Raw genomic sequence first — 12,596 nt, 5'->3', positions numbered from 1 at the left:
TGTTTCTTTCTTAATCCCTCGCCACCCCAAGCCTTAATTTCTGACATCTGTGTGAATCAGTCTTCAGTGGTAAACAGAATTTTATTTGTTTAACAAGTGAACTCTGAGAACCTAGTTTTCATTAGAATGTTACTCCCTTAGATTAATGCTTCATTGAATTGCTCATTTTTCTTTTGTTTGCAAGTCTCCTCTTCCTGTAGCACAATGATCATTCTAAAGAAGAAAATATACTCAATACACTTCTTCCATCACTGATAGTCTACATTTGTTTCCTAAGCAAAGAATTTGTCCTTCGGCATTGGTTTGCATCCCTGGGCACTGCTTTGCAGTCTCTCAATTCTGTGATTCAAATAAAACTTTAAAATGTGATCTCTGTGACATGATATCAAAAGAAACATATCACAATAGTGTTGATACAGAGGGTTTTTTGTGACTAACATCATGTCTGTGCTTTGAGGAAAACAAAACAAATCAGAGCAGTTGGAATGCATTTTTATAGGAGGTTCTTTGCAAACATGCAGAGGCCAATCTTGCTCACCTGTGTCTCATTTCCTCTTCCCATCCCTCCAGCTCTTGCTCCTTTAGTCTGATCATGTGTCTTGCCTAACCCTCTTCAATGTCTCTCCAGCATGCACAGACTCGTGAACAAGCTCCTGTCGGGAACTGCTCTCTGCCTTCCTCTCCAGCTTCCCCATCACACATCATTCCAACAAACCCACACTCTTCTCCTTTCCCTCCTCGCAGTGTTCTTTCCCATGTCTATGCTTAATCCAGGCTGTTCTCCTCTTTCAAATCTTACTTTTGGACCTGGAGACCCCTTCACTGCTACCACCTATTGGGTGTTTTATCTCATGTAAATTACTTAAACTTCTCTGGGCCTTGATTTCCTCCTCTGTAAAATGAGAGCATAAGAGCAGCATTGTGGAGTCAATGACACAACATGTATAGAATGCTTTTAGAGCCTGCCCCAGAGAAGCCATTTAATGGAGACGTCAGCCACGTTGGCTTTATTTTGTACTTATTATTGTCACCATCCTTCAAAATTTAACTCCGGTGTCTCCTGTGTTGAGAAGATTTCCTGTCACTGCACATCCCCAGGACTGAGTGGATTACTTCCCTTTCCTGTACACTTACTTCTTTACGGCTCTCTTTATATCATTTTTCTTATCATGAGTGTGGTTTATGATTGTTATAATGTTAAGTAATGAAGTTGTTAATGTGGAAAAATAAGCATGAGATGGTTCAAGGAGGTCTCATGACTCGTGTTTTATGTAGCAATGTGTTCAGGATATGATTGTTAATAACAGGTGAATAAATGGAGTTTTCTTCATTTTCTGGGCTTTATAGCTCTGTTGACTTATGGTTAATGGGTGCTTATTGTATGCCAGGAATAACAGTAAATATTATACTCATTGTAGCATTGAAACATATATATTACCATATGTATTAATAAAATAGCTAATAGGAAGGTGCTGAGCTCAGCACAGAGCTCAGCTCAATGCTCTGTGACAACCTAGAAGGGCAGAGTGGGAAGAAGGTTTAAGAGGGAGGGGATATATTTATATTTATGGCTGATTTGTGTTGTTGTACTGCAGAAATTAACACAGCATTGTAAAGCAATTATCTTGCAATTAAAAATAAATTTTTTTAATGTTACACTCATCATATTTAGTCTTTAGTTAAAAGTAAAGTATTAGTTGTTCATTTGTGTATGACTCTTTGTAACCCCATAGATTGTAGCCCACCAGGCTCCTCTGTCCACAGAATTCTCCAGGCAAGAATACTGGAGTGGGTAGCCATTCCCTTCTCCAGAGGATCTTCCCAACCCAGGGATCAAACCCAGGTCTCCAGAATTGCAGGCAGATTCTTTACTGTCTGAGCCACCAGGGAAGCTATACCACCACCAAAAAAAAGAAAAGCTACACTCATCATAGTTAGTCTTTACTATAATCAAATATAGAAGATCTTCTCATTCCATTTTACACATGCGGAAACAGGACCTAGAACAAGTAATAGACTAGTACTCCTAAGCCTGGATTCTTAGCTCAGGAAAGCTTGGCTCAGATCTGTAAGATGTCCTTTGCCTCTAGGCCTCTTTAGTGTGTAAATGTACTTAACCCACTTGCATTTCTAATTCCTTTCCAGGTATTCCTTCCAAGATGAGGAAGACATGTTCATGGTGGTGGACCTCCTGCTGGGCGGGGACCTGCGTTACCACCTGCAGCAGAATGTCCGCTTCCAGGAAGACACTGTGAAGCTCTTCATCTGTGAGCTGGCCATGGCCTTGGACTACCTGCAGAGCCAGCGCATCATTCACAGGTCAGTCAAGTCCAAGCGGCAGCCTTGGGCTGAATGCACAGGAGGGGATGCACAACCTGCTGCGTTCAACAGGTCCTTATGGGTCGTGACATCTAACTCTTACTTAATTCTTATAGCAATACTGGGGGTAGATGTCCCCATTTTCAAATAAAAGTAATACTGAGCACATTGAACTTAATTTCCCCAAGGTCACCATTAGCAAACAACAAGACCAGAATTAATGAGTGTTGGTGCTGTTTATAACTAAGCCTAGACAAAGAGAAGGAAAAATGACATATTGGGGCTTAATAAATATTAAATGAAGAAAGTGCATGAAGGGAAAGATATAGAATGGGTAGGAAGAAAATTCTTTGGAGAGAAAATTTGAGTCGTAACTTCTATCATCCACCCCATAGTGAGTCCCTGGTGTGGGTGTGCTGCAGACAAGTCAGCAAAAGCAATGTATCTCTTTCACTTGGGGCATTTGTGTCAAAGACAAATAACAAATAAGTAGCTATAAACCCAAACAGACAATAGAGAGAAAAGGATAATACTTGATATTTATAAAGGAGTTGGTAGTTTTGATGGCAATTTCCTATACAGTATCTCACTTGATTTCTATAATAAATGATAAATGAACAGAGAAGTTGTAGTTAGACCAGTATTAAATCTGAGATTTTGTGATTTGGAGACATTAAATTATCATCTAGGTTCTTTTTAAGAATTTTGAACCTAATCACCATCAAAGCAGCTACTATTTACCTGGGTTTCCATATGTCAGGCACTGCAAGGTACTTTTATATATTATCCTTTCAATTCTCAAAACTTAGAGGACTCCACTTTTCATTACAGTATTCCCATTCTTCAGATGAGAAAAAATGTAGCTCAAAGATTTCACCAAGGAGAAACCCTGACAAACAGTGTTGCCAGATTCAAACCTAGATCTCTCTGATCCTAACATCAGAGCTCTGTCTACTATACTAATCTGTATTTACTACGCATATGAAATATACACCATAATACATTACACATCATTAAGTGAACAATCAACACATGTGACTCTGCCACTGTCATCTCAAATCCTTGAAGAATCTGCTGAGTTTTTGTGTCTCATTTATTAAACATTTGGCTAGATAGACTATTTTCCCACCACTAGTTAACATCTAGAATTTATTAGAACTAGTACAGATCCTCGGTTAAAGATGTAGCATCATAATTTATAGACTCTCTGTGCAAGTACTGTAGACCAATCCTTTTTCTCTTTTTGGTCTTGGCAATTAACATAATTATTAGTTAATTTTCTATCTTTGGAAGGGCCCATTTGTATTGAAAATGTGCTCTTCACGCAGTGGATAAATGGAAATCAGACCGGTTACTCGTGTTCGATCTCTGAAGTAAAATTTACACACCTGGTGTTTTTCTCAATAACTGGGAATCCTGCTGACAAAAGATCTTTCTCCCCCACTGGCTTTTTGGCAGCCATCACCCAGTTCCTTCCTAGGAGAAACTTTTCATATGTGTAGGCCATGGAATCCCTCTCAGAGTCTTCATGCTCACTCATCCTCCCCTAGATTGCCAACCCACAGTCTGTTTGGGGTGCTGACATGGCAGATCTCTGGCAGGAGTCAGGGACCACAAGAAGCCCCCAGAGGGGCACCTTTTCACTTTCTCCCTCCTGTTTGAATCTGAGTTCTTGGCCTTCTTTGAGTTTCATTTTCTCAGTCATCACAAGATCCTCTGAGCCTTTTTGCCATGTGCCTAGAACCATGTTCTGAGAAGAATTCAGGAGAAAAACAAACCGAATATGTGACACAATTTTCACCCTCAAGAAACTTAACCATACCAAGCAGTTTTGTTCTGTCCTTCTCTCCCTTATTCGTGTTTGCTGTCATGGTTTTATCACTTAAATAAGAAATCAAGGATTAAGTTTCTGCTTCTTGCCTTTTACGGGCTCACTCTTATTACTTAGAACCTGTCTTCAGAGGGCCTCTTTGTACTGAACTGTCTCCTCACCATGGCAGATTAATGGAAGGTGGACACAAAGACATCATGAATGCAGGGTTAAAATAAGATGGCATCCTCTTGGGATCAAAAACAATCCAGATGTGTTTCAACTGCCGATGTGTCGTACCTTGCCTCCCCAAGCGTTATGTTTTATAGGCAATCATAGCATCTTGTACCTCTGCTGAGGCACTGTGATGTTTTCACTATATAATTACCCGATGTTTGTTTGTTCTACAAAATTATAAACTCAATGACTTAAGGCCATGTGTGGTATGCTTCTCACCGTATAACCAATGTTCAGCAAAAATCTGAAGGAATGACCACTGCCTGAACCACAGGGATGGTTGATTGCCTAAAAGCCCAGGTTTACAGATAACAAAGACAAAATTAAAATAGAAGAAATTAAAGCCATAAATTCCAGACATTTGTTGGCCTTCATGTTAGGTAATCATGTAATTTATCATCCCAACCAGTGTACTCCTGAGAATGAAAGGAGTTGGTGTTAATAATTATGCTGGGACAACAGGCAAAACTCATACATGTTCTGGAAAAACCAGGACATATACCAACCTCTTTAGGGCTTTTCAAGACAGTAGTGACCAAATAGGTTTTAACTGTGAGAGAGCTCTAATTACCAGAGCTTTCTGCCTTCCGAGTACTAGATATCAATGTGAATTGATTTCCATTTGAAGTGGTTTCAAATGGGTTAAAAAAATCATGTACATGGTGAAATAAGCAGTGTCCCTTTGTCTGCGGCATTTAGAGGATAATAGTGCACTCAAGCTGGGACTCCCGGGGCAGAGTAAAAAGCATGATGAGCAACATAGAAAAAGAAATGGAGGCTTCTGAGTACTCTAATTCTCTTTCTAAATCTCTGCCTTCAAAGAATCTGCAAAATGCATGCTGTATTTGATAGAATCAAAGATAACAAAACATCTTTCAGCTACTTAGAGGATTAGATTGGAAGACACATCTTGAGTTCCAAGGTATCAATAAAAATTAAGGAAATACAGTAGATTCTCCAGGCAAGAAAAGATCATCTGCCTAAAGGGGTAGATATAAAATACGTGACTTCCACATACAGATGGCCGAAAGGCCCATGAAAAGATACTCTATTAGAGAAATGCAAATCAAAACTACAATGAGATATCACCTCACACCAGTCTAAATGGCTATCATCAAAAAATCCACAAACAATAAATGCTGAAGAGGGTGTGGAGAGAAGGGAACCCTCCTACACTGTTGGTAGAAGTGTAAATCGGTATAGTCACTATGGCGAACAGTCTGGAGGTTCCTTAGAAAAGTAAAAATAAAGCTATATGACCCTGCAATCCCACTCCTGGGCATATAGCCAGAGAAAAACATGGTCCAAAAGGATCATGCACCCTAATGTTCATTGTGGCACTGTTTTCAATGGCCAAGACATGGAAGCAACCTAAATGTCCATTGACAAAGGAATGGATAAATAAGATATGGTTGCTGCTGCTGCTAAGTCGCTTCAGTCGTGTCTGACTCTGTGTGACCCCAGAGATGGCAGCCCACCAGGCTCCCCCGTCCCTGGGATTCTCCAGGCAAGAACACTGGAGTGGGTTGCCATTTCCTTCTCCAATGCATGAAAGTGAAAAGTGAAAGTCAAGTTGCTCAGTCGTGTCCGACTCCTAGCGACCCCATGGATTGCAGCCCACTATGCCCCTCTGTCCATGGGATTTTCCAGGCAAGACTACTGGAGTGAGTTGCCATTGCCTTCTCTGATAAGATATGGTACATATACACAATAGAATATTACTCAGCCATTAAAAAATGAAATAATGCCATACTCAGCAACATGGATAGACCTAGAGATCGTCATTCTGAGTGAAATAAGTCAGACAGAGGAAAAATATTGTATGCCATCCCTTATATGTGGAATCTAAAAAGAAATGATTTAAATGAACTTATCTACAAAACAGAAACAGACTCAGAGAGTGAACTTATGGTTGCCAGGAGAATAGAAATGGGGGGAGGGATAGTTAGGAAGTTTGGGATCAACATGTACACACTGCTATATTTAAAACGGATAACCAACAAGGTTCTACTGTACAGCACAGGGAACTCTGCTCAGTGTTATGTGGCAGCCTGAATGGAGGGGAGTTTGAGGGAAAATGGATACATATACACATATAGCTGAGTCCCTTTGCTGTCCACCTGAAATGATCATAACATTGTTACCTGGCTATACTCCAATATAAAATAAAGAATTTAAAAATATATGTGACTTACTAATTTCACAACAATATTTTGACTCTGGACTGGGTCAAAGATTCTAAATTATCTGTGGTGGCCAGCAACTGTGGATGGAGCAGCCGTGGTGATAGGCTGTCGTGACTGTGGGCTTATGGGTACCAAGTGCTCTGCTAAGTACTTGTGAATTATTTCCTTCTATCTGCCACAAATCCAAGAAGTTGATGGTGTGATTGTCCCCATTTTACAGCTGATGGAACTCCAGTTCAGAAAACAACTTGGCTAATTTGTAGGTGAGGCATCACCTGAAGGACAGGCACAGCTCTTAGCCTGTCTCCATGCTCCTGATGTTCAGCACTGCTGTTGCCCTGAGGAGGGCATGGTACAGGGTGAGGCATGGCCACCTGCCTGCAGATATCCATGCTTTCTGGCCGCACAAGTGAGGATGACACATATGGAACCAGCAGATGACAGAATAGCCCCAAACTAGAAGCTAAGTTGTATGAGAATGACAAGTGTTTCAGTAGAGAAGATGATTTGGGGTAACGATAAAGGCTTCTTGAGAGCTCAGGGGGTTGAAAACCAGGAAGGAGAGTTTAATCCATGGAAAGGCAACTGTATTCTGAATGAAAGTATTCATTTGTCTCTCTGCGCTAACACAGAATGGGTTCTGTCTCTAATTTTTCCTGCCAGCAATGTCTAGCTTATTTTTTTAAACACCATAAATCTTATTTCTGCCTAAATTCTAAGTGAAACATAAATGGGGTTTTGTTTTATCTTGCTTATAAATTTTTTTTAATTCACAGACTTGACTTTTTGTTGTTTCCTAAATATGTGGAATACTTAGCTCATTTTTCTCATTTTTAGAGTCTTTTTTTCTCTCTAGTTGTGAAGGACACAGGACTGCATAGTCACTATTCATTTTGAATTGTGCAGTTAGACTTATTTTTTAGTCAAGAAGTCAAATATTTTTCCATTTTCAAACTAGAGTTGTTTGAAAATCAGCTTTAGTTTCCAAATTACGGCCATTTCTTCCTTCAATATTCCCCTTTACTTACATTAAATCAGTGAATGAAGATTTTAACAACATGGACACAGTCATTATTTGCTTTTATTTTTTAAAATAAGCAACATTAAACTCATTACAATCCTTCCTATGGGATAGTACTCTTTAGTTTGTTGATTGCCACAGTCTCTCCAGTGAATAAAGTAATAGAAAGTAATTTTTACAGTGCAAAGACAAATTTGTATTTCCTCCCTTGTCAGCTGTTAAAAATGCAATCACGAATTTAAGCTAATAAGATGAATCATTTGGGACAGTTAAATAGTAAGAGTCGTGTTGGGTCAAAATACCATTTGAGTGGATGTTTGTTTTTTCCTCTTTCTAAGAATTATCTCACTCTAATAAAGTTATAACTCACTGATTTCTAAATTCCTATCGGAATGCAATAAAAATCTAATTAGACCCTTGATGTCAACGACTGCAGTACAATAGAACGTGTTGCAAAAGTTCGTCTCCAACTGATTACAGATCTGTTGAAGTAGGAATAAAAGAAAATTCATGATTATAAAAAAAAGAAGAGGATGTTATTTTTATTCATCACCTTTATCTTCTTTGCTGTAATCATAGAAACCTTGGAACTTCCATAGATACACAAAGGAAATAGTTTTTGCACACCCTGCTCTGGACTGAAGTAGCTACTTGCAAGAAGTTTATATTATTCTTCTAGAAATCAGCATCTTGACTGGGAGGAGAGGGGAAACTTAGGGATAAAGCTTCTATCATAAATATTCATTCAAGAATTGTTTATTGAGTATCTGTTTGCCAGACAACATTCTCTGGACTGACCTTCAATGTAGAAACGACAGAGGCTTCGCTGTCATCAGAGCTGATGATATAGAATGAAAAGGAGTCAAGTAAACATTTCAACAGTCATACCAGAAAGGTGGCATTCTGGTATGCATACCAAATTCTTTGGCTTTCACCGCAGAGAAAACAAGCAGTTATATGTGTATCCTGAGTCACACACACGTCACTCACACTCAGCACATCTTCACCGTGGTCTTGATCACACTTCTACTGGTAGCCCCTGGCTCACAATATTCTTCATAAAAAGTGGTCTCTCCCTCCTACCCTGAAGCTCTACTCCTCACTCCTGTTCTAATCTCCAGCATGTAGTCTAACCCAGAGCAGTTGCTGAATAAGTCAGTGACTGAACAAATCAATGAGGACAGAATATACATGTGATCCTTGGGTGGACATGGAAAGTAAAGGTTTCTGTAGATGGAGTTGTCTTCAGTATCATTGTTTGTTTGTTTGTTTGTTTGTTTTTGGACATATCATGAGGCTTGCAGGGTCTTAGTTTCCTGATCAGGGATCGAACCTGCACCCTCGACAGTGAAAACTTGGAGTCCTAACCACTGACCACCATAGAATTCCTGCAACATCATTTTAATTTATTCCACACATTCCTATTGTGTGCCCACAGTGTGTGGCTCTGTGCTGCCTTTCTTCCACGCTGTGTTAGTTTTTATTCTGTGCAACAAAACACCACAGACACAGGAACTTAGCATAATGCACATTGATTATCTCACAGTTTCTTTGAGTCAGGAGTCAGGGAACATCTGAGTTGGGTTCTTGAAAAGGCTGTAGTCAAGGGCTGATTGGAACTGGGTTCTCTTCTGGAGGCTAGACTGGGCAAGGGTCCACTTCCACATTCAGTCAGGATGTTGGCAGAATTCATTGCCTTATGGCTGTAGGACTCAGGCTGTTTCTTCAAATTCACTGAGGAGACCAAGACTCTAGGGTGAGTCTGCTAGCAAGACACAGTCCGTTTTATTGAATTAAACTATGTAACATAACACAATCAGAAGAGCAAGATCCCATCACTTTTTGCCGTACAATGTCTGTTAGAAGCAAGCCATACAATTAGCCCACCCTCAGGGATGAGGATTGGAGAAGGAAATGGCAACCCACTCCAGTGTTCTTGCCTGGAGAATCCCAGGGACGGGGGAGCCTGGTGAGCTGCCATCTATGGGGTCGCACAGAGTTGGACACGACTGAAGTGACTTAGCAGCAGCAGCAGTAGCAGGGGTGAGGATGATATAAGACATGAACACCAGGAGATGGGGACCATGGGAGACACCATAAAGTCTGTCCACCACACTTCCTCTAATGAAGTTATCTTACACCAGGCTCTAACATCAATACCCGCTATGAACTTAAAGTGAAATGGAAAGTCTTTCAGTTGTGTCTGACTCTTTGCAACCCCATGGACTGTATGTAGCCCACCAGGCTCCTCTGTCCATGGATTCTCCAGGCAAGAGTACAGGAGTGGGTTGCCATACCCTCCTCCAGGCTATAACCTTAAACACAGCCTTGAACATCTGTCAAGGAGGTGGTAAGGAGGTCTGACCAAATGAACAGGAATGGTTCTTTAATATCTAAGAGTCTAGGATGATTTCCTCTCAGCCCTGATAGGATGATGCTCTTCAAAGCATAACTTCTTTGACTTTCAGCTCTCTACTGCACACCCACTTCTCCCCAAGAAGGCCCCATGACCAAAATGAGCTGTCCAAAGAGCATATGACAGTGAAGTGAGATAATCACCTTTTAGCACATTTAATAATCAAGACCTACTGATGAAATTATTTGCAGGGCAACAATGGAGACACAGACACAGAGAACAGGTTTATGGACACAGGGAGAGGGGGAGGAAGGAGAGAGTGTGATGTATGGAGAGAGTAATATGGAAACTTACATTACCACGTGTAAAATAGATAGCCAATGGGAATTTGCTGTATGACTCAGGGAACTCAAACTGAGGCTCTGTAACAACCTAGAGGGGTGGCATGGGGAGGGAGGTGGGAGGGATATTCAAGAGGGAGGGGAAGTATGTATATCTATGGCTGATTCATGTTGATGTTTGGCAGAAATCCACACAATTCTGTAAAGCAATTATCTTTCAATTTAAAAAATTAATTAATTAAAAAAATAATAATCAAGACCTTTTTGCAATTCAGTTGTGAACCAGAATTCTTTGTTTTCATTGGCAGAGACCTTCAAGGCTGAGGTTTCACCTTTTTGTCTGTCTTATACTCACTGCAGCATCTTGGAAGTCACATTTTATTCCTAGGGATGATCAGTCATAGGAAAAAATAAGATCTTTCTGCAACTAATCATTTTAGTCAATGATCAATGAGTTACAGATGAGCTTCTGATGAATGAACTTGCCAGCAGAGTGACACCCCAGCTTTCCAAAGCCTGTGGGAATGAGTCATCTGGAGAGAGGCTTTTCTAATTCCTAAGGGTGTTTACTACTCTCTGCTCACGATTTAAGTTATACTGCAACAACATGTCTCATTTTTTTAATGGCTTAAGAAGAGCTATCATTCACTATGTCTATATCAAGATCTAGGCACTGGGCTAACAAGCATTTTGCACACACTGATAGTCAGCAATACCATGACAGGGTTAAGTGCCTTGCCCAGTACCATGCAGTTGGTATACTAAGGGCAGATTCAAACATAGGATTTCTGATCCAAATATTAATATAGGCTCATTTAGTTTCATTCTTATAAACATGATAGACCTCTTCAAAATCAGATGAGCTATTTAGTGCTATTTAGCCAATAGCAGGGCTTCCCTGTTAGCTCAGTGGGTAAAGAATCTGCCTGCAATGCAGGAGACCCCAGTTCGATTCCTGGGTTGGGATGATCCACTGGAGAAGGGATAGTCTACCCACTCAAGAATTCCTAGGCTTCTCTTGTGGCTCAGCTGGTAAAAAATCTGCCTGCAGTGTGGGAGACGTAGGTTCAATCCCTGAGTTAGAAAGATCCCCTGAGAAGGGAAAAGCTACCCACTCCAGTATTCTGGCCTGGAGAATTCCAAGGACTGTACAGTCCATGGGGTCGCAGAGTCAGACAGGACTGAGTGACTTTCATTTCCCATCCAATAGCAACTAACATTAGTTTAGACACATATTTTTAGTTGGTACGTGTTATGGGTTGAGTTGTGTGTCCCTCCCCCTGCCCACCAACACACACACAAAAGGTATGTTGAAGTCCTAATCCCCAGTATCTCCGCATGTGACCTTATTAGGAAATAGGGTCTTTATCTTCCCAGGTGGCTCAGTGGTAAAGAATCTGCCTGCCAATGCAGAAGATGCAAGAGACATGGGTTAGAACCCCTTGGTCAGGAAGATCCCCTGCAAGAGGAAATGGCAACCTACTCCAGTATTCTTGCCTGGGAAATCCCATGGACAGAGGAGCCTGGTGGGCTACAGTCCAGGGAATCACCAAGAGTCAGACATGACTGAGTGACTGAGTCCATAAGCACAGAGGTAATCGAGTAAAAACGAGTTCATGAGGGTGGACCCTAATGTAACTTGTGTTATCAAAAGGGGAAATGTGGACACAGAGATAGACACACACAGAAAAGGAAGATGGTGTGAAGAGCCACAGGGAGAACTCCATGTGAAGATGAAGGCCTGGAATGATGTGTCTATAAGCCCAGGAAGGCGAAAGATTGCCAACAAACCAACACAAGCCAAGAAGAAGCGAGGAAGGTCCCTCACGTACAGGTGTCAGAAGGAGGACCTGATGACACTTTGATTTCAGACTTCTAGCCTCCAGAACCATGAGACAATATATTTGTTTTTTCTTAAGCCACCTATTTTGCAGTTCTTTGTTAGAGCAGCCTTAGCAAACTAATACAGTGTGTTTTCACAGTTTTCTTAGAGGCTAAAATGTCAACCTTTGCTTCTCTGGCACATGCTACTCAGAGCAGCTTCTGCTTCCCTCCTGATATGCTGCTCCAAATATATTATGGGATGGGAGACCAGATAACAAAACTTGTTAGAACTGTTTATAAAAGTGCAGTAACCTAAGAGGGAAATCTGATAAGTCAAATCCATTAGCTTTCATATATGGTAACCTATTTTACGTTGCCCAGAGACTATCTCTGCTTACTTCTGTATTTCTAATTTGTTGAGAGATATTTCGGATATCTCTGGCTTTTTAATAATGTATCTCTAGCCCACGGGGTTTTGTTTTGCACTTAAATATCTCTAGAT

General features: G+C 40.7%; 1 protein-coding gene across 3 annotated transcripts in view; it reads left to right on the top strand.

Annotated features, from left to right (window-relative positions):
• STK32A (serine/threonine kinase 32A) overlaps window positions 1–12,596 on the top strand; it is a 142,006-nt gene that overhangs the window by 72,511 nt on the left and 56,899 nt on the right. For all 3 annotated transcript variants that reach the window (XM_040239768.1, XM_040239767.1, XM_040239769.1), the window contains exon 5: window positions 2,146–2,319. In XM_040239768.1, the coding sequence (XP_040095702.1) occupies window positions 2,146–2,319 (174 nt within the window). The remainder of the gene's footprint in view (window positions 1–2,145; window positions 2,320–12,596) is intronic.

The sequence above is a fragment of the Oryx dammah genome, unplaced genomic scaffold (genome assembly GCF_014754425.2).
Source record: "Oryx dammah isolate SB20612 unplaced genomic scaffold, SCBI_Odam_1.1 HiC_scaffold_5, whole genome shotgun sequence".
NCBI lineage: Eukaryota > Metazoa > Chordata > Mammalia > Artiodactyla > Bovidae > Oryx > Oryx dammah.
The sequence above is the reverse complement of the archived record's forward strand: the minus strand, read 5'-3'. Positions and strand labels throughout refer to the sequence as shown.